This window comes from Melospiza melodia, chromosome 5, assembly GCF_035770615.1.
Source record: "Melospiza melodia melodia isolate bMelMel2 chromosome 5, bMelMel2.pri, whole genome shotgun sequence".
NCBI classification, from domain to species: Eukaryota; Metazoa; Chordata; class Aves; order Passeriformes; family Passerellidae; genus Melospiza; species Melospiza melodia.
In genome coordinates this window covers 72,718,667-72,742,323 of record NC_086198.1, presented here as the reverse complement: position 1 = coordinate 72,742,323, position 23,657 = coordinate 72,718,667, and the positions used below count along the sequence as shown (strand labels likewise).

At 35.1% G+C, this 23,657-nt stretch overlaps 1 protein-coding gene across 5 annotated transcripts in view; it reads right to left on the bottom strand.

Annotated features, from left to right (window-relative positions):
* Positions 1 to 23,657, bottom strand: part of ATP8A1 (ATPase phospholipid transporting 8A1) — a 100,604-nt gene that overhangs the window by 67,080 nt on the left and 9,867 nt on the right. For 2 of the 5 annotated variants that reach the window (XM_063157355.1, XM_063157357.1), the window contains exons 4-13: positions 23,469 to 23,567; positions 20,402 to 20,447; positions 16,547 to 16,587; positions 15,573 to 15,646; positions 11,427 to 11,496; positions 10,696 to 10,823; positions 7,411 to 7,522; positions 6,412 to 6,577; positions 4,031 to 4,158; positions 1,387 to 1,464 (exon numbers count right to left, since the gene is read on the bottom strand). In XM_063157355.1, coding sequence (XP_063013425.1) covers positions 1,387 to 1,464; positions 4,031 to 4,158; positions 6,412 to 6,577; positions 7,411 to 7,522; positions 10,696 to 10,823; positions 11,427 to 11,496; positions 15,573 to 15,646; positions 16,547 to 16,587; positions 20,402 to 20,447; positions 23,469 to 23,567 — 942 coding nt within the window. Of the gene's footprint in view, positions 1 to 1,386; positions 1,465 to 4,030; positions 4,159 to 6,411; positions 6,578 to 7,410; positions 7,523 to 10,695; positions 10,824 to 11,426; positions 11,497 to 12,941; positions 13,016 to 15,572; positions 15,647 to 16,546; positions 16,588 to 20,401; positions 20,448 to 23,468; positions 23,568 to 23,657 lie in introns of those variants that run through there. The other 3 variants (XM_063157354.1, XM_063157358.1, XM_063157359.1) reach the window with 3 other exon arrangements.

Sequence of the window (23,657 nt, the reverse complement as noted above, 5' to 3'; positions counted from 1 at the left end):
GGGGCAAATCTCTTCATTACATGTGCAACCCTCATGTACTTCAAAGAAGAAACCTGCTCTTTTTAGTAGAGTCCTATGGTCTCCGTACAAAAATCTGCTCAAATTAAGAATCTGCCGAAAAAATGCAAGTGGAGCCTGACTAGCTCTTAATGGTGAAGGAGAATTTGATGAGAATCCTAAGAAATGAAGGCAAAAACTACTTAAGTCAAAAGGAAAGAATGTGTCAGAATGTGAATAACAAACTAGCTGCAGAGATAGAAAAAACAGATTGTGTAAAATGTAACAGAAGGAAAGCTAAGATTCAACAAAGACTCTTCCCTACTAGAGGAGCTTGTACTCCCCTTCAAAGCCAGCAAAAGAACAAAATTTCCTGCACATACATATTAAACCCAACAGGAAAAGGCTCTGTACTCCTCTATGTAGACCAGTCATAGAACATGTTAACTTCAAGCAGTTTTTCCAAATGACACATATCAGTCCCTAGGACTGCCTTACTATATGGCTAAATCTGACCTATTGGTTTTGGAAAGCTAGAGACAACTTTTACATGTCCATGCAATAAAGTAAAGAATTAGTTATGAGAACTTCTAGATTAGGAAATGCAAGAACATGCATACTTGTGTTCATAATACAATTCAATTAAATGAGCATGTAATTTATTTCCCACAGCAAGAGCTGCTCACCACCAGTGCTCCAGAAAGCTCAGCACGTTTTAAAGCCAGATTGCAAACACAACTGACTGAAAGAGCAAACACCATGTGTAGTTCTTCTAGAAACACACCCTCTGCCCCAGGCACACTTACACTAAGTCATACTTCTCAAATATGAACATATAACAAGTGATGTCTTGTGAAAAGTCAAACTGATTTTACAGTATTAAAAGAGAATCCAAAGCACAAAGAATTAAGCCCAAATTTCCAGGGTTTAATTCAGGCCAAATTCCATTCACAGCTTCCAGTCTTTAGTGGCAAGAAAAGAGGACATGTATAGAACTGATTCAACCCTGAGATACTTGCTGTCACTTCTGAGGAATGCAGAGAATGTGAAAAAAACCTGACATACTGAAGACACACTTTATCATAAATGTATACATTGAGACTAAACTTTATGCCACAGACAGCCCTAATGCTCAAAATTCCTTTGATTTTGTAACTTTATTGATACATTTCAATCTTCTGTGATTACCACATGCACATTGATACAGAAGAGATTGTTCATTTAATACTGGCTTTAATTCACTGATACTGCAAAGTATTTTTAAAAATATCTGACAAAACAAAGAGAATAGAAATAAGCAAATACCAAGTCAAGAGTATATTTTTTAAAAATAAATCCTCACAAGAATAATTTCAATACAGAGTTAGAATCAGTAATTCTTTTATCTACCTGTCCAAGTTCTTCATTGAGATTGGAAGTACGAGCCATTGCAGCAGTGTCTGTAGGTTCATAGTGCATATCTATGTCCTAGAGATAAAAAGTACATATATTTAAAAATCTGTCCTTCAGAATTTTCACAAAAAGTCTAGCACATAAATAGAACAGTTAAGTGTAGAAGAAAAGACCACACATGAATGGATCTAAGATTGTTTCAACATGAGAAGCCACAGACACTATCAGATCATTTCCAAGAGACCCCAGTAGAAGAAAGATTTTCTGATGAATGATTTTGCTCAGATTATGTCTAGTGATCAGTATATTGAAAAACAGTTGACCCACACATTTAAAATGACATTGGCAACAAGCAGAAATGACTCATATGGAGAAGTGAGTATTACCTACTTCTATTGTACGCACAATCAGTAATTTCTAAATAGCAAGATAAATATATCTTGAGATAAAAACATGAAGATAAATTTGAGAGTACACAATAAATATAAGATACAATTCATATGGTGTGAGTTCTTTTCCTCTTGCTAAATAAACATCAGAGTTTGTTTTCAAATACAGTAAAAGATTAAAACATTGTCAAACACGGTAATGTAGTGCAACAGATTGCAGATGACCAACTTCTCCATACAAATATAATCTACACACAAAGAGAAATATTGCTTAACAAAAATGTCCATAGTCCCAGATTAGGATAAATAAAAGGCAACTAATCCCTTATAATGAGAAACTGGGGCAAGAAAGGAAGTTAAAACAGCCTTTCTGATTTCTTGTATAAACAAGAATTACAAGTGGTAATCTACACATTCAAGATGGGTCTTTGTTGAATATTTATTTTCAAATACAGAAAATTAAGGAAGAATTTCACTGCATCTCCAATTTGTGAACTTTTTGTTTTACAGCACAAAAAAACCCTCAAGAAATCGAAACTAGCTGACTGCTCACAAGAGTATTTAACTTTTAAAATAAAGCATATGTTTCACCTGCTACTTCACATGCATTCTTATCTATATCTCCATAATATATCTTACACATACAAATCTATTTCACACATTTGATCAAGGAATCAGATTAAAGTGTTCAGAGTGCTATGATAAATTTACATTCAGAAAAATATGGAAAAATTGAAGGCATGTTTACATGGCTTTAAGGAAAACAGCTCACTCCCACTCAGAGTAAACCCTTCATTTTCCCCACTAATTCATTAAGAAAAAAAAAAGAATGTCAAAATGATTTTTATATGTTTCATAAGGGATAATACTAGCAGACACTGCCTTTGTACAATGAACCTCACTCCATTAAACTAGGGTTGTGCTCAGAAAAGAAAAAAAAACAAAACCAAAATGCCAAAGCAAAATGCCAAACTCTCCAGCACTGCAAAACACATTCTTCTGATCATTCTGAATGAAACTGATACCTGAATATCAATAATGAGAAAGTAAAAAGCAGAAAAACAATGTCATGAGACTGAAATGTTATAATTCATGGCTTAAACATTGATGTGAAAAGCTGCATCACCAAAGCCCACCTTGAATGAGCCCTATGAATGAAACCTTGGACTGTGAGTTAGGAAGAGAACTTGAGATAAGATAAAAGGACACTTCTGTTCAATCATCTCAGCTCTGGGAAGAAACAGATAAGGCTGGGAGAGCATCCACTGGAGAGCCAAGCCCAGCAGCTGCCCTGAAAATCATCCCTCCCTAGCTTTGGGCTGGGGAAGGCCACAACTCCCAACCTTATCTCCTGCTGCCAGGTTTGCACACACTCCCTGCCCACCGAGGGTGGAGGAGGAGGAGGGCCTTGGGTGTGGGGTGCAACCTCTGGTCAGAGGTAGCGAACACCCATCCTCCATCCCACAAACTGGCTCAGCTGTGAAACAACGCCCCACCACCCCAGGAAAGCCACATCCACAGGACATTCATGTGAGCAGCAAGCCAGGGGGTGTCACAATCATCAAAGACTCCCAAAGTGCTCCTTAGACTCATCCCTGAAGCCATGCCTCAGAGCACTGCTCGTGATGCAAAATGACGCAACCAATCCAGAGTCTTGCCAGAGCCAGTGTCAAACTTGCCCTGGACATCTCCACATGGCCCAAATCAGGCTGGTTAATTAAATATTGAATTCTATGCCTTTCAGAGGAGGACACTCACCACCAAGAAGACCAGATGGAGAGGACCAATGACACATCGCTGGGACCCACAGAGGGATGATATATTTCTACCTAATCTGATGTATTTCTATTTAATCTCTCTCACTCTTACTATCCCCCTACTCTCTTTTTCTAATTCCTTCTTTCTAATTTACTGTTAAATAAAATGTATCAATTCTTTGGTATCAACATTTAAACTTGTTTGGCTTTAATCATGTTTTGGGGAACATCTGAACCTTAAGTTTCTCTCTGCAATCCACAGAAGGCTCAGTTTGCTCCTCTACAATTACTGAGTGGATCACAACAAACATGCTCCAAAAATCAATCCGGTGCTGCTATAAGTGCACTAAAAGAAATTATCTCCTCAGATTCCACTAATAATAAATAAACAGCACTCAGAAAAAGTCTGATAAAAAATGTATACATAAAAAAGCACATTTCACTTACTTGTGACCCACTTGATTTTAGAAATCAATATTAAAAAATAATATTTACCCAATTTATGAAATATGCCTGGATAAATTTAACGACTTCAAGTGTAACCAACAAGCTGATTGGAATAAGATTATTGAAGAGAATGATAAAAGTCAAGAAATTCAATCCGAAGTTGCTTGCTCCACCATCTGCCAAAAAACAAAGTAATCAAATAAATATTTGAGACTGTAGTTAGAAGTATATATATGTACTATATTCAAAATATTGTATGAACAGCTGATTTTTATTAAAATGTTCTAAGAAGCATCTTTGGAATTAATTACAGTATCACTTGCCTATGGATAAGACCTTCCTCAGAGTTAAGGATCTCAGTTATAATATCAGAGCTCAAATTCAGCAATCTTTGCATTCATCTCCAATTTCTGAAGAGCAAACTTACCAGCCATTCCCTCTTTTTCTACATTTTAAGATCAAAATCTGGGAATATCTATATAAGCAACCAAGTTCTAAACTCAAAATATTATAGTTGAACATTTTGAAAGGGGAATTATATAGTGGAATGAATTTTTTCTCCATCCACCTTAACACAATCATATAATCTCCCTCAACAGAGCAAAATGCTTTGAAAGAGGTAAATTCACACCCCATGAAAGGGAGATATGAAATCAGACAGTTTAATGAAAGTTCTAAACAACTGGAAATGTGAATATTAAAATATAAAACAAGTAAATTTATACTCCTTTTTCCTTTCAAGTTTTAAGTTTTTCTTACAAAGATAACTCTAGCAGTAACACCTCTGAGATGATGAGAATGGGAAAGTCTGCTGTGCAGTACAGCAAAAGGGTAAAAGATGAAGCCTGCCTAGCTCTATTCAAGGTATCTCAAAGAAAATTGGCCTCTGACAGGTTTCCACTGTCTGTCCAACGTGGATTTGGTTGTTACTATAAGATCCAACAAAGAAGGTTTTGGAGACTTTAATTAATATCAATTCCTGCATCAAATTATGTACTTGCCTAAAAGATCAGGGAGCTACAGAAATAAATAACTAAGGGGAAAGGGGGAAAAAATGCACTTACATATAAATTATAATGCTTCTTACATATCTGGTATCAGAACTACTATATGCTGAATACAGCCTTAAAGGACATACCTTACAAAACCCAAAATGATTTCATTTAATCATGGGACATACATCAGAAAAGAAACTGACATGGATACTCGGTTTAGAACACACAAACCAAAATGCCAATGGCCACTATTTCATGTTTCTTTTTTCAGGAATAACAACAACTCATGTACTGCTTCACTACTGTATTAACCACATATAAGTCACCATATTCTTAAAACTTTTATATTTCCCAGGAAAAAAAATGCACAGATGAAGCACATCTGATTTCCTTCTTTGATATTACCTAAAATTGTCAATATTCTATGAACTAGTTCACTTTTTCTTACCTCACTAGGAAAACACAAAAGTTAAGTTTCTTAATTAATAAAAAATAAAGTTTCTTGCTCAGTATCAAAAAGAAGGAAAGCAAAATCCATCATAAATGCAGACACAGAAACTTTAGGAGTGCCATTAAATCAATATTTAACTTGATCAATATTATTTTTATATAATTAAATCAATATTAAACAAAAATTAAACTTCAATATTTTTCTTTAAGAACTTACCAAACCCCAAAAGACCCCTCTTTGTTGACTACATTCAAAAGCCTTGTACTCAGGAGCTTTGTTTTAGTTCTGGTTCTGCCTAAGTAAAAAGGGTCCTAAGAAATTCTGAAAACATGAATAATTGACTGCAAAGTATGTTCATGAAAACTTCTTTTAAATCCTTTTTCCTCACAGAGGGTCAGACTCTGTCAGTATGTTCCATGCCGCTGTGAAGGCCTGTGCAACATCACACTGCCCTACATCCACCTTACCTACAGCTGCCCAGTATAATATGCTAAAAGAGACCTGTGGTTTTTCTTTTATCTTCTTTAGGAGGAGTTTATTAAGTTCTGATATTGATTAGTTAAAGCCCTGTAAAAATTATAAAGCCACAGCATCACTTCCTAAGACAAATAAAAAATTCAGAAAAGTCACTGCACTTTTAAATGTGATCTATTAGTAAGAGCTCAAAGAGGCTTCAGACTGATGTCTAGGAAGCTGACTGTTTATGCCAGTGGAATGCTGACGCAGACCTTGCTGAACTGCAGAGATGGAATGCCTGAAAAAAGTAGAGACAAACAAACCATCTTGCCCTTCCTGAATTTAGCAAGAGCTCAGATGGCACAGCAAGGCAAATTTTATACTTGCTGTGATGTACCTAGTCTAAGGATTTTAGTCAACAAATAAAGAAGAGAGATTGACAAAAACCACACTGTGTAATTATCCTTCTCTCCAAATATGAAAGGCAACCAAATACTAAAATATTAATACAATATTTTGGATCTTACAATTTAGATCAAGATACCAGTCTCTTCCAGTATGCCTTCGGTTCCATATAGCTGAACCAATAGAGCAGATCAAAGACATGGCAATAAGGATACAGAACAAAATCAGAATCTGAATATTTGTAATTCGTTCCACATTAGACATTTTAAGAGGTGGACTTGTTGAATTCTGCAAAAGACAAAAATCAACAGTGGTTATTAAATATTAAATGAGGTAACATGGTTCTTGCTTTTCAAATTACATGTTACTGTATCCTTTTCTAAATATTCTCCCAAATACATCATCACTAAAAATGCCCTAACTCTTTTACTTCAAAAAAACCCCAAAACCAGCAGCTTATAAAGCTATGAATTGGGGCTTTAGAATTGTGACACAAGAAGTTTAACAATCACACAGAACACTGGTAGCATCAATAGTTAACAGTAAACATTAAAAATGAATGTGAATACACCTTGTCAGTGCAATAGAAGACAGCTGCCAATTCAGACACTCTTTTTCCAGTAACTGTTTTACAAATTAGAAAAGCATTAAATAATGCATGAATGACCAATCTGAAATTATTTTTTCTCAACAGGTCCATCTCAATTGTGATACTTCAAAACACATTAGGCAAAATAATTTCAGTCTCTTCCCTCCTCATTTTGTTTTCTGACAAGAATGATTATCTTTGTACTGGAAAGAAGCCCCACAACAGGAGAGTTTTAGGAGCAGTCAAACATAAAAATGACAAACTGTGATAATAGAACTTGCTAATGAAGAGTTTTCAAAGCACAAGTTACTAGATAAAATCAATGAATATGCTTACGAGTGGAAAAACTACTTTGGGACTAAGTGACTAAAACAACAAGAAATTGCTTTATTTTTCTTGCTTTTAATTGATATGAAAGATGCTCTATTACTGACATTTTAGTACTGTATTGAACCAAGCCATGCTTCTGTACCATGGAATGGTAAATTAAGGTAATAAAACAGACAGGTTGGACAAAATCCAAGGGACAAACCTGCATAAGTTTTGTGTCATGTCCAGTGTAGACAACTATCCCATGAACCCACTGAGTATTTCTCAACTGAGCTCCTCGTAGCAGAATCTGATCGGATCCCAATGGAACAGTACTAGAAGTAAGAAGTTTTACATTTTAACACTAAACCAGTCAATGTCAATGTTTAAATGTTTAACAAATCAACATTTGTTAAAACTAATTTCTCAAAATTTACATGATTACTGTTAATAGTTTAGGAATCTAATTTTCAGTTAACTTTTTGGGAGTTTTGACAGAGAAAACTTGAGAGATAAAAACAAGGCCAAAAATCAAAGGTTTCTAAAATATTACCTACTGCCTAATTTTTATTATGGACTACTAATTTTGATATGGTACTACTAACCAAGCATACTGCAAGTAAAAATATCTAATTCTCCTTTGATTTATGATTATCAATTTTTTTCCTAAATGATCTCTTAAAAATTGATTTTCAAAGCAATTTTCAAATGAAATAATTTTGTGAACTCTTAACTTAGTCTATTCTTCCAATGTAATAACCATCCTTTATGAACACAGTTATTTAACATTCACAATAATATTTCATGAGCCTTCTTTTAACTGCAAAATCAGGTATATTTTGTTCTGTTATTCTTTTAAAACTATGTATAGCTAAGGAGCAACACACTCTCAAAAGACAGGAAACATTTAGTTGTCTTAAACATTTAGTTGTCTTAAATTCAGACAGTGTCTTTATATATATAATGTATGTCAAATTTTTCTTAAAATACAAACATTTTAGATAATTATTACTCTTTTCCATGGATAAACATGCCCTGTTCTGGTACTTTTCTTTCTATAAATAACAGCTGGCAGTTCACACTTGTCAAAAGCGCCCTAGTGTTTGGAATTCTTACCTGAAACAGTTACTATCTCTACTTGTTTGAAAGTAATGCGTTATTAAGATCACAAATTAACTGATTAAGGACAGCAGCTGTATCTCTGATATACGAAATATAAAGCATCTGCAAAAGTCATTATATTACTAACATTTTGGGTAGCTCAAAGAGTACAGTCAGGGTATGGAAAGCCCAGATCTGTCAGGTGTCGTGTGACAAATACTCAACATTGATGACAAATACATCACACTCTGCTCTAATAAAGTGATGGCTTGAGAGAGATCTCAAGTGTCTTATTTCCCAGACTCAGCCTTCTTAAAACTGGTTCAATACATCTCATTCCTCTTGCATTTTACATAACTACTGACTGTCACCAACATGCCTGCATTAGATTCAGTAAAGCTTGTTTTCAGTGGGGGAAGGTGATTTTAGAATGCTTTTGTGGCAGAGGGAATATTAAGACTAGCAATTTCTGAGACACACGTGAAAACTTACAAAAAAAAATGTTTTTGTTAACAAGTATACTTCACTCTTACCCAAAATTTTGAGAATGTATTCAGGAAAGCATATACTTTAGGCCTGGATAACCAGAATTTGACCTTGTTTTGCACAATCCCCTCACCACTCACCAAGTCACTGTCTAATCATAGGTTCATATAAACCAGGCTACAGAACTTTTCTCCTTTCTCTACCTAATTGTCTTCATGGACTAAAACCAAGCTGACATGCATCTGTAGACTTATAATAAAGAGCTGCACACTTTGGTGATAAGGGTTAGTTCACCCTACTCAAAGGCTGAGGATAGCCAGAAAACTTTTGCCTCTCCTAGTTCACAGATTTAGCCAGAAGGCAAAATACCTGTAATGGTCTTCTGTCTCCTTGACTACTGGATATTCAAAAGAAAAGAAAGAAAACCTGTTTTGTTTTTTTTTTTGAGTTCCTCTCCCATGAAAGGCAAAAGAAAAGACTGAAAAGGTCAACAAGATAAAACATTTATGGCACTCCAGTGATTTATATTACATGAAAGAAGAGGGAGACATATTTTCAGTATCCTCTACCTCTATTGTTTTTGCCAATAAGTTAAGATGGTAAATAAAGTGTAAATCACAACTGCTGGACCTACATAATGTACTGTATGTACATAATGTACTGTACATAATGTACTATAACAGGCAGAAAAAGAACAGATCCCTGACTTTTCAGGTTGAAGTAAGGCCAAGATCCAAAAAGAGTCACTTACCTGTAATTCTTTTTCACTGAAGGTAAATATTATATTAGAACCACACTTTTGGAACTATCCTACTGCACAGGAACTACAGGCAAAATATTCCAAAATATAATTTCTCAAATGAAAAAATTCTTGACCAGCAGATGGCGGCCTCTTACAAATTCTTGAGGCATAACAGCCATCAGCACAGTCAATATTGATTTTTTAAATCAAATTTTTAAAATTAAATTATTAGATTAAAAAAGAAAGTATTACTTCTAGCCAGAGAGAAAGAATTAATGTGTGGATCTGTTATAACTATTACCTTCAGAGAAGAATTACAGGTAAATGTTTTTCTCTTCTTAATGACAAGTACAGTGGAATTATAATAGATCCACACTCCTGCGACTGAAAATCCCTGAATGCATCTGTAAGAAATCAGTAAATAAAAAATGGAATATTAAGCGGGAAAAAAAGAGATATTTAGTAACTAGTACTATATATATCAGTCTAAAACTACAAACATGTACAATGCTGGATATGGAAAAATAAATACCTACCAATTAAATAAGAAATACTGTAAATCTTTGGGAATGAAGGATTCAGCAATTTTGGATCTAGCAATAAATCTTCACAGAGGATCCTGACTATCAGTATTTGGTCAGCATTTCAGTATTTTAAGAATTTTTTAAGCAGTTGTACAATCATGTGTGTTGTAAGTGCATATTTTCTATTTTTAAAGGAACATACTTCCAGTAAACTAAGGTATTAAACATTTTTCAGCTACTAAATTAGAAGAATTTCAGGTGTATAGCAATGAGCTCTGTTCCACTCCACACTTAGACAAACAGAAGAAAGAACAATTAAAAAATAAAAAAGACAAATTATTTCTGTTCAGCTTCTGTAACAAATGACATGCCTAAGAAGTGAGTTTCTAGGCACATATTCCAGAACTGCCAGAATCTGATTAGCAGTCTCTCCTATTATTAATACTTAATGCTTTCTGAAGGGCAACTAATAAAACAACTCAAGTTGTAGACATTAGAAGGTTTTATGCTTCTAGTTTTTCAAAAGAGTAAACTTTAGTGGACAATACATAAAAGAAGATCTACTATTCATATTTTTACTTCAGTAGTTTAAGAACACACAGCTGTCTACTGTTAGACTGAAACTCCCAAGGTCTTCTCCCTTGTATTTACGTACCCATGCCCATCCAGTCTGATGTTTCCAACAAAGTCATAGAGATGTCGGTTTGGGCTCTCACACTCAATTCTGCCAGAGAGTTGCATCAAGCTTTCTGTGTCCTTGATGTCTGATGTTAGTGGCAAACCCTGTAAACAAAATTCATTTGTCATTACATTAAAAAAACACTACCCAATATCAAATCTATATATTATAAATCTAACAGCAAGACCAGAAAACAATCATCCCTATGGGAGCAAAATGGACCAGCTACACTTCGCTGTCGCAACTGGGTGCTACAGTGAAAAAGTCACCCTGGCATCTGAAAAAACTACGACCAAGACAGGGTCATAATCCATCAGAGAGCTCAGCAAGAATGTCCCTGCACAGCGACAGCACACTCAATCAAAATCTGCTATTCACTACCAGTCCCTGAAGGACAAAACCAGCCCCACCAGCTGCTTTCTGCAGGGCTTCTGCCCCGTCATCTGCTCTCTAGAAACAAAGCCAATGCCCAAGCCACTTCTGTTTCTACCTATTCTCCTCAAGAAAAACCCTAAAACAAAACACAAAGAATGACTTAGAAGTAACCACTCATTCCTCCACTTTTATGATGCCAATAATCTATAGTTTTTTATTCAAACCACTAAAACTTCAGTCTTCTAGAACATCTATCAATGTAATAAAATGTTTTTATAAGCATTAATAGACAGAAATAATATTAGCAATATTCCCAGAAATGAAATTCCTACCTGTCGAATTTTTAAGTTAGTCTCACCATCTAAGTTAGATGTTTCAATGTAGCACATGGCTTGTGGTTCACTATTAAGAGAAAAAAAGTCCTGAATTCAAAATTATAATGGGGGCAGAATCCATTAACTTCCTGTAATCTTGTAATACTTATTTATTGTAATACAGGTTTGTCTTATCAAATCTTCAAAACCAGAGAAACTTACAGCCAAAGCTATAAAAACTAACAGTACTTTACATTTTCAGAGAAGTTTGCCAAAGCCCATTTTCTTAAAGGAAACAATGATAAAATCACTGTACACAGCAAAAGTGTTCTATCTTTTCACATGAGATTATGATATGGCACAGTGCAGTGCATTTGTAGTGCTTACTAGAGCAGGCAGCAGGAGTTTAAGACAGAAACAAGACAGAAAGAAAGCTTTGATTCTGAAAAGGATCAAATAAATCATAAAACCACTGCAATACTTAAAAGAAAAAAGGTTTAGTCTCTACACCACTTTAATGCTTCTAGAGTTTTCCTTCATTCTAGCATGAAATTCGAGCATCAATTTTTTAAAAAATTTCTTTTATTAATGGAAAAGTGGCTACACATAAGTGACTTAATTTTAAATTATTCGGATATGTTAAAGATAATGTTAAGTAGGTTATTTTAACACAATTTTGTAAAGTACAAGCATTAAAATGTCAAGAATTATAATAAGGTACATTCAGGCTAATGTTTTATTCTTGGCAAACTTCTGTAAAAATATAAACAACTTTTATTTAGCCTGCTTGGATGGAACCACCTGTGTAAGACATTTTCACAATTCTAATATTTTTACTAGTTAACAATAAAAACCAAACAGTATTTTTGTAAAGCACTTTTAAAACAAACTAAGGCAGCAAAGACATTTCAAGTGAGACACATGCTTAATTGCAAGAAGTGCAGCAGATTACAGTGACCTCCAAAGTAAGTTACTCTTAGATCAAGGCAGGCCCATTGATTGGTTAGGGAAAAAACAAAGTGTGGTAAGAGTGCAGACAATAGCATAAAGCTGACATGTCTAAGAAACATGCATTTGTCACAGTACACAAGAACAATGCTGCTTTTGCCACCACATGCAGCAGAGAGTGTGCAACATCCAAGTTTGTGCAGAGGGTCCTCTACCAGTCCTACCAATGTTAAACTACATTCTTTGCTGAAAACAGCAAGTTGGTAGCAACAAGTATATTCCTCTTAAACATATATTTAACCTGGTGTTTAACTGTGTTTATTCAATGACAACTTGTTTGATAAAATTCCATGGGGGTAGTGTAAAAACCAAGAGGAGTGAAACAATTTTAACTTAATGTGTTATTGCATGGTTTCACTTTAATTATCTATATTTGAAAAAGTACCCTTTCTAATTTTATAAATATGTAGATTTTATTGGAGAAAGGTGAATATAAAAGCAAAGATTATCAACATGGCAGTGTTATTCATACTTGGTATATGAGGACCCACATACACATATCCTGTGCAACTACTTTATTCTAACCTTGATGACAGACTGATGAGATCAGCTGGGAGATGTTCCCCATTGGTCACTTTCACTACTTCCCCTACTGCCACCTACACATCCCAGTTTGAAATGATTAGAACAGAAAAATAAGTGACAGGGGAAAAAAACCAACAAAACAAAACAAATGAACAAAGACAAAAAGACAGAGTTTGAAATTATTATTCAAACAATACATGTTAATTAAAATGTCTGATGACAATTTTTTCAAAATCTATTTTAATCAGGTCAGAAGGAAAAGAGCTACACTTTCATTTTTACTCAAGTGGTTTATTTTACTGTAAGGCACAAACTTTAAGCTGCAGAACACACTGACATTGTATGTAAACATAAAAAAGTGTTATGCTTATTTCTCAACTCACCAAGTTTCCAGCCACTCCATACATCAATTAAGAAAATAAAAGCCACAACAACCAATTTTTCACCAGCTTTTCTGAAGAGCCAGGTAACAACTACCTTTTCTATGCAGATATGCTGAAAATTATTTTGTATTTTTTCCAGTTTCGCAAGTTTCAGTGTACACTGAACTAGCAAGAAACATACAGATTTAAATCTCAGAGGTTTATGTCCTTCACTGTAAGAGATTATAGTTTCCTAAAATAATTAAGATCCTCTTTTTATCCAGACACTGCTATTGCTGGTAAAAAAAAAATCCAGTATTAGTGTGAATTAAAACCAGGCCCACAGACTCACATTGCTTTTGGAACCTAAAATGTAGCTAGGCATCAATAAAGACCTGAAAGCAAAATTGATGAGATTCTTCCAGAAGAAACATGGCCACATGGAGATAAGAGATGGAGGAGAGCATGTGCCAGTATGCAGGGAGAATTAGAGGTCATGTAGTAGTACAGGGCTCTCTCCTGGAAACAAGTCTGGAACAGGATCCTAGTAATGTAACTAGGGAAGATGTTTTAGCTGGAAGAAATGCCTGCACTGAGCCTAGAAAAGCAATTGTGATTCAAAGAGTCCCCACTGCAAACTGGATCCTGGAAGAAAAGCTGACAGGAAAATTCAATGTGAGTAATAGTTGGACACACATAGTTGGACAAACATAGTGTGCTCTAATAAGGGCACTAAAGAGGGGTTTAACAAAGTGGAAACAGTCCTGAACAAGTCCTGTAGCAGCTAACTATTATTTTCACTGTCAACTCATGATACAGGACTCCTTTAGGGGTACAAGGATTGCAAAGTAGGCTTTTCAGGCAGTTGGTATTTTCCTGTGTAAACCACAACTGTGATGCAATGTCCTCCAAATCTGAAAGGGCAAAACCATGAAGACATCTAGGAACAGACTAAAATTTAAGGGATTACTCAGGAAGATTATGAAGAAGCTGCTCTGAGAGGATGGAATTTCTTCCACCTGCAAGACACTATGGTTAGCATGACAGAAGCTATTATCAGGCCAGTAGAAAAAGTGTCCTTGCTGCTTGGTGTATTGCCTGCAAAGTTCTTGCTGGAGAAGGAAAGATCTTGGTGGAGAATTTGTAAATGCTTCTCAATGTACAGAAGTAAAAGGTTTACAGAGGACACTCAACACAAGCTAAGTTATGAATAACACTTGCACTGAAGACAGACTATGAGGGAAATTTACAGTATTTTCTGGGATCTACTTTATACTTGATTATAATTTATTAGAAGTGTTTCAGAAACAGTTGCACTTAATTTTGAGATATAATGGAAGACAGAGAAACAATGTACTACTCTACATCACAGTCTGTCAACAGAAATGCATAAGATCCTAACTTCATTAATTGTAGGCATAAGTAGATTAATTAACTTCAGTGGGGTCACAGAGGGTTCATACCTAAATCATAGTCATACACATAACACTTCTGCTTGTGCCAGAAAAAAAAAATTACAATACATTCACATTTAGGTAAAATCCATTAAAAAGGATTCTTAGAATATGTCGTCTGTTGACCTGATCAAATAGATGTTGAAAAACGTGCATCTCCCACTTAAGATGTGGATTTCTTAAATAAAACTGTCCAAGGAAATGATGATAAACAATCTGTGATTGTCCATGTAAAAAGGGTCACAGCATGACATACTAAAAATTAAGTCTTGCTTCCAACTGATGAAATTATTCATAATATATATATTAGATAATAAAGTGAGTGTTCAGATAAGTACTAATTTGATGACTCACATATCATGTTCACTTTTTTCCATGATTCAATTATCAAACTGAAGACTATATAATTTAGAAACCATTTCTGTTCCCTGCAATACATCAATTTCAATTTACTTATGGGATGAAATTTGTTGGGTACATATGAAAAAGCCAACATGGCCAAACATGGCAGTTGAGGTCCAATTTTTACACAGAGAACCAGCCTTTTTTGTATTATATTCAGCAACAAAATTAACATACTACATTTTTCTTAGGAGTAAATTGAATGCCTGTGTAATTTCAAAACTGCAATTTTCACAGTTGAAAAAAAACCCCATTGCTTTAAATGACAAATGACCAAATGAACACAAGACTACACTTCAGAACAGCAGCTCTTTTGTTTATTCTTTATTTCCTTGGAGCAATCACAAATAAATAAATAAATGCAGGGTAGAGAAACCAGCCTCTACACTATAAGTATCAGTGGGCATCTCTACCTTGATGAGAGCAGTACAGTGTCAGCAGGTATATACTCTTTGCCTTTTATTATAACTATATCTCCAACATCTACCTGAAAGAAAACTGGGAATTGGTTAATGGTCTCAAACAAAATGTATTATACCCTTGTTTTAAGCACAGTAAATATTTACCTGCTGAATTTGCTAGCAAGACTGTTAGAAATTCACACACTTAGAGAAGTTAGATTGTACAGCTGGAGTTCTACCAAAAGTTACTGCAACTCTTTGGAAATCTAATCTTTAGTAAGCCTAATTAGCTAAATAAGCCTAATCTTTAATAGCCTTCTCTATGCATGTCATTAATTTTGCCGGTTTTGTAAAATACTTTACTGAAAGACTGAATTTGAATTAAAGAAGAAATTATTCTGACCCAAGACCACAGCTTTGTTGCATCACACTATATCCTTGCTTCTTCAAAGGTATAAGCCAATTTCATCTGAACCTTGCCTCCAAATTATGGTGGATCAAATTTTCTTCAAGTTTTCACGTATGGAAACCATTAAAACGAAGTGACTAGATGATAGCATAACATTTAGTTCTTGAAAGATACCTTTAGGAGTCCCTTGCTTGTGGCACCACTGCGCATATGCCTTTAAAGTTCTCGTGATTTAAGGCGATGAAGTTCAACAAATACAGGAAGTGACTAGTTTCCATACAGAAGTTTCTGCCTTGGCAAACCACATTATACTAAGGAAGTGAGTGATTTTGCCTCAGCCATCATATTATTCAGCTTATTCCCACTGACCTTGACCAGCTTGAACTCATGCCATCAAAACTGACTTGACTTCAAAGTACGTTTTGAGAGTCAAACATCAAAAAAGAAAAAATAAAATGCAGGAGATTATACATTTCCCATAATATCAGTTATTTTTTATCATTAAAAATTACATGGAGAAATAAAATAAATATTAAATACACATTATGCTCTAAAAGTGACCAATACAGACACACACCTTTTCCCAGTGGACAATCTCCCATGCACCATTTCGTAGTACTAAAAGAGAAGGAAAAAAAGAAGAATTTTCCAGTTGTACAATCTAACTGCAGTCTACAGGTATATGCTATATTCCTTATGAAAAGCCATACAGACACATCTGATTTACATAATATTTTAGAGCATGCCTTGTTTCTATGAATTCAGATCAGGCATTTCAAATATATAGCACATACTCTTGATAATAGTTTTTGTGCCATTGAATCTTATTACAAAGTCAATGAGAAGATTTTACAGGACTTGAGAATCAAATAAATCTGATACAGATTTTATGATAATGTGTTTTCCAAAATAAATCAGTAATTGGAATAAAAAGTTCTGAAGTTAGAAAGTTTTGACATTATGGGGGGAGGGGGGGTGAGAGGAATATATTCAGTTTTCATTAGAAGTGCCAGGAGGCTCACTACAGTTCATCTCCTCTGTTGTTTTTGGGATATCAGAGAACTTAAGGATCCCTACAGTCACCTCCTCCACAAATATCCTGAAAATACCCCATGCTATTTAGAGTAGTATTTAGTATAGTTTTTCCCTGGTAGTAACAATTAATATTTTAACCACATTCCACTATTCTAGTTTTACGTGTTACTATTATGATACAAAACCCATGCCTTGTTGCCAGTTAATTGCCAAGATAGTATTTTCAGAGAATAACAAAGATAATGGTTTTTTAGCCCCAGTTACTGAAAATGGACGTGCAAAAAGAAAAAGAAACATTGCTATGTATCAATACTCAGATAACTTTAAGGGATCGCACCCTTTCACTCTGTTTTCCGGCTTTCAAACCATCAGGAAGCTTCAGTTCCCAGTCAGGACCAAATTCTTACACAAGAGTATGCTGACTTCAAAAAAGTGGATCAAAATCTGGGACTACACATGGCCTTTACATTTAAGTCTTCTTGGAGGTTCTGTCCAGACTGACTCCTCTTCTTGTGAATCTCAATGATATCTGCAATCATTACTTAACCTGCTTAGTAAGTCTTCCCCTTCCTTCCCCAAATTTATTAGTGTTGATATGCTCAGGGCAATGGTAGATGGGGCAGTCTCCCTTTCTGACAGCAAGTAAGCCTCACCAACCAGCTGATCATTATACAAAATCTATTTTGACAAAACATTTCCCTCCACTGGTAAAACTATAGATTCAGCATGATGACTGGTTGTAACACTGTCCTAAGGAACCCAACACCTTTGGGTTCTTTGCGCTGCCAATTACCTATTTGCATCCCCTTGTGTCAGCAATACAGCTACAATACAGCAATACTGATGGGGCCATGGCACCAATCAGATGAAAGAACTGACAAGAATTAAAAATATACCTTGCAGCAGTCCAGACAACTACTTTTCACAAACAGTTGCAGTTTAATAACTGCCACTGGAGCTCTGCAGGTCTGAAATATAAGTATGTCACCAAATGTGGCCAGGGGCTTTGTAAGAGGGGGATTCTGCCTGCAGAGGGAAGGTCCTGTCCTGCCATCACCCCATGCCAAGGTGCTTGCTCTCACTGCTTTCTGCATGCTGCCTCCAGGGTTTGCTGGGCCCTTTGATGAGCCAGTTTAATCCACCCCATGGAAGGACACTACCATTTTTTCTTTCTGGATTTGTTTCTTGCTGGTTTAACTGGTTAAAATCAGCTCAAAAACAGGTGAGTCAGACTCATGAAAACATGCTGAGCCACCTGAAATCTCAAGAGTACTCCAACCCTAACCACCTTTGATCAGGTAAGCTTTTAAGGACAATTAACACACACTAACATTCAGTTAAATCCATTTTCTTATGAGAACAAAAAGAGAAGTGATGTTGTTATGCACCTTTTATATAATCGTTAGAGAACTAGCACCATAAAGTCTTCTGCAGCCTTTTTCATTTGTATCTCCCACTTTTCAGCTTTATCAAACAACTAATTTTCAAAAGCATTTTCCATCTGCCCTACAGAAGGCTGCTTCACCAAACTACAGAAATGCAGATTTCATCCTGTCAGAATATCTGATGGTGTCCTCCTGTATCATACATGTATGAAGCCTGAGGCAACAAAAAATTATCCCCAATGCCGCCTAATACATCCAAATCTTTTGCAAAAGGTTTTTTTATAGTAAACTTTTAGAAAGTTAATTACTAATAGCTGTCTGAGATACAGATCATTATTAAGGAACAGAAAGTTGAATGAGGACCCATATCCAGAATCTACACGTGCTCATGTCATTTCACTAACAATTCTCTGTGTTTAAAAGGCAGCCAAAGGTGGAGCTGCACATACAATGTACTATGCACATCGCTGCTTTCCAGGGGCACAGAACTGCTGAATACACGAAAACAAAGTAAGAGAGTACCATACTGATTAACTTTTTAATTACTGCTATGACAATAGATTGTACTTGACAATATATTTAAAAATTGATTTGTCAGGATGCGTGAATCCTGCATGAGCTTAAGAAATGTGTTTCTCAGTGTGAGCAGTTATTTTATTTATCCTTATCACACATTTAACTTCCCAGATACTCTTCTGCACACATGGAACACTCAGGAATTCTAGGAACAGTTACCAAAGACCCTGATGAGAGGTAACCAAGAAGAGTCAGAAAATAGAGTAAAACAAGCCTTTTATTAAAACTTTGTATACTGTGGACAAAAAGAAAAATTGAAAAGGCATTTTAAGACTTCACTGCAACCAAAACTGTTTGTAATCTCAAAAGCTATGAGTGGTTGATGAAGAATGTTGGATGTCAATATTAAGTCTTCCTTTGCTTTTATGTATTGCTTATAGATTATCTGTTTCTCCAGGCCTCTGCAGATTTCTGTTTCTGTGATTTCAGTCAACAGTTTTGTTTCCTCACCCTAATCTCTCCATACCTGCTATTGAGCTCAGTAGTTTCTACATGCTCAGTAATTTCCTAAGCTATCCTGCCATCCAAGCCTCCCTAAATTTTACATACAATTTAGGTAGGCTTTAAGATTTATGTTTCCAGTATTAAGCAGTGCTACACAAATTTTTAAGTGATGACTACATTTCTCCCTAAAAAAATAATTGTTATTTTTATTATATATTTAAAAGGATTCCATGTAAGATTTTTCTCTTTGTGGTTTTTTTCGTATTCTCTGGAATCAAATTCACATGACACTCATTCCTCCTCCTGTTTATAAAAACAGGATTGATTCCATCAAGAGAGGTCTACCTCAGAACAAGTAACATGAAAAGTTGAAGAGCTGCAAAGCAGGAACCTAAATTTTGACATACTACCTGACAAACATGTTTAGGATATACTAATATCTCCCTCACTTTCTGAGCTAAAATAATCCCAGCTTTATATTTTATCAAAATCTATTAAAAAATCTACATGCCAATATTTTGGTTAGGGATTGATTTAATAAAAAAACCCCAACAAATCAAATCCAAAATAACTCCATTAGTGTTTATCCACAGTTTTGAAGCAGCATAGAAAGACAGTTCTATTCTTTTGATGCTTCCTTCCTATTGCTGGCTGAAAAAAAATTATAATTAAAAGTCTGCATTTCTGAGTACAAATATAATGTAGGTCCATTAAATATCCAGGTGATTACAATCTTCTAATAGTGATATCATCACCTGTGCTAAATGAATAAATGCTCAAGTTTCTTAGGAACCTCACAACCTTAACCTAGAACATATTCCATTTTGTAGGGATAACATCACTGCAAATTATTAGTTCAACTGTTTACCTTAGAAATTTTGAAGTAATCTGCACATGTGATTTCCCACTCAATTATGTCAGCAGTTTGAGCTGTATTACTACCATGTGAAAAAATTCAACAACCCCCCTAAAAAGATTTAAAAATTTCTTACCTTGAGTTTGTTTCTTGTTCACCGCATTATCAGCTTTATGTCTTTTCTAAATTAAAAAATGCAGAGTGGTTAAAGACTTTTGTTGATAAGATAAAGCTTTCATACTTCTAACAAAAAACCCATCTATTAGCCCCTCCTACTCATCTATTCACTACACCACACAAGTATTTAAACAGGACTATTAATTACTTGCATGGTTATGCAGGAAAGTCACATCCAGTTCCAGGCTAATTGTACTGTACTAAAATATCCTTTCATGTGGGCAATCTCTATCTGGACAAGTTCCTTACATAAGGAACTGGTGCATTTCAATGCTGTAACTTTGTCCTTTCCTGGAACTGGGAGATGACTCCACCATAGCAAAGATCATGGAACAATTCTTCATCTGAGGGTCTCATACAGACACCTGAAGTCAGGCAATGACTGTGTAAACATAATGACTCCACTTCTACAAAGCTGCCTGCAGACTTCAACAACAGTAACAGACAAACAAATAAAAAATCAACAGCACACCCCCCCACAAAGAGGCTCCTCAGTTTTAATATAACTATGAGACATACTTTGACAGTAATCTTTTGATACAGCTACTAACAGCCAGCATTTTCAAGGTATGACTAAACTCAGAAACAAAAAGCTTAGGAGAGTACTAGTTTAAACACACTATTTAGGATTCACGAACTCAGTTTTTCCTGAGCAGGAATACATTTTATAAAATTAATTTAAATAGAATTAACTGGTTTAGGTACACTTTTTAAACAGATGTTCAGAATTCATGCCCTTGTGATACAAACAAAATCAGAAGCAATCTTGTAAAATGGAAGAAAAACACGTCAAGATACTTGAGTGATTTATTGCCAATAAAATGTTGATTTGACTCTGAGCTAGCAGCTCTTAAAAGGTCACCTCGTAACTTTGCAAAATTGAAATATTATTTTTCCTAGATTTTCATAGATAACCAGCAGGTTCTCCTTTCAAAAAGATGTCTGTCTGTACAGATAAATAACCTTTGATCAAAGGGAAAGCCTAACTTGACCATAGCAGATGTCTATTTGACCACAGGGTGAATCTCTTCCATTTTGAAAAGGTGCTTTCTCAGGTGTGACAGGTGAAAATTATTGGAACCAGTTGACAATCTAACACTGCATGTCACAAATCCTGCTAGCACCTTTGAACCATATATGGAAAACACATGCTTTGTATGAATAGTATCTTCTGCTAACATCTTTTTATTCTTGGTATTTCATTCCAGAAAGAGAAATATTTGGTTCTTGAGCTAAAAGTATTATTTTGACATGTGTATTTGTTATTATCAGTATACAAGGTTCCCATCCAAAAGCTTTAATATTAGATGAATTCATGGATATCCTAGATATTTCACTGTGTAAAAAAACTGAGACATAATGAAAATTATTGGTTAGTTAAGGGAAAACACTTTGAATATTTTACTATGCAGAAAGTGGTCAGCTTTCTCAGCAAGCAAATGGTCCAGCTGTGTTGGTTTTGGGTATCTCTGTAGCATTTGGTAATGAGAACTTTATTTAGCTGGTATATGCAAAACCCACTGATACCTGATCCCTGTCTTTCTCCCTGCCACACCAAACTGTACACTTCAAGTTACAAAGAGCAAATGGTAGAAATAAATAACAAAAGAAAAGCGACTGGATGAGATCATTTTAAAAAGAACTCATTTTAAAAAGAACACTTTGTACAGTAGCAGCCGCTTCAGTTTTATATTTGCCTAGACACTGACAGATGGTGTAAGTCTGTAAGCATTAACAGCAGAATGGTTAAAAATATCTAGAAGAACACGAATTGATTTTATGGCTTTTTTTTAAAGGGGGTTTTGTTTATGTAAAGAGAAAGCAACAAAGGCATTTAAGGAGAACCTGACTGTAAGGCAGAAAAAACTAGAAATTCCAAATAGAAGAAAAATATTTAACGTAAACCTCATTGTGTCTTGCAGGACCCCTTAACTCTGCGATCCAGGAGCTTCATACAACCTAGGGAGTCAATATCTTGCCTACCATCCATTCACAGAGGTAACTGAGGAGAAAACCAATCAATAAAGGCCACATGGGACCAAGCACTCTCCATCCCAAACCTCCTTTGTAGCTCAACACTCTTCCCCTTGGTCATGTTTCTGCATATGCATTGTAATTCTGCTCAAACACAATAAATCTGGAGCTCCCAGGCAGCTTACTATTTGTGTGCAAGGAAAGACTACACAACCTGCAACCCTTTCCAAAACTCAAAGAGAAGAGCCCACAAACAGAAACACTACTCCTCTAGTGGACAAGACACTGCTGTATCATGACATATCTAATGTCTTGACCTCCTAACATACCTGCAGAACTAAAATAAAACAAAAGCAGATAAAGAAATTCTTAGTATATAGAGTTATTTGGTAAATATTAAGATTACTTTAATTTTTTAGATATAAAAGACATCAATTAAAAGACTAAATTATTTTAGGCAAGTTAGAGAGAGAGACAGGTTTCTATCATACAGTTTTAGTGAAGAGAGGGCAAGAAGGTACTCAGAAAACCCCAACATCTTTTGTATGAAGTGAAACATAGACTGCAATTCCTTTCTTTCCCTCAAAATAAAATAAATCTGAATGGATGCTTCTGTGTTGACAATGTCTCACCTCTTTTAAAGTTTTCTTTCAATGCAAGAAGAAAGCAAAACAACCACTACCACAGTGACTAGAAAGAGCCTAGGAAAGCCTAGCATAGGTGCCTAACAAGGACCTATGTCTGTTTCTGGCCATCAGGAGTCGTCAAATCACACTCAGCACCAGGAAAATTATAACATTTAGGAAATGCAAACAGTTAATTGCACTGGACTGGAGCAACAGGAAAAAAACTGAAATGGCCTATTCCCCATTTGTTTAAAAAAACCACAAAAAGTCACAACAGTGAAACTAAAGATTTTATGCACGGGACTTTAGAAACAAAGAGGCGCATCAAATGCTTGGATCTGGATTTGATAACCAGGAAACATTTTTGTAATATTATAAATGAAAAATATGATAGCTATTTACAAACTATTGCTATTAAATACTTACAATATCCTCTATTATCTCCTTCACTGCAGCTACAGCTAAAATAAATAAGAGAGGAACCAATGTTGTGTAGCGTCCTGTTGGTGATACATCAGGTATTTGCTATTAAAAAAAGGAGAAAAAAAATATTTTTCATTGCTGGTTGAAAACATTTTTAATACAAGAAACAGTACTTTCTGTGCAAATAAAGAC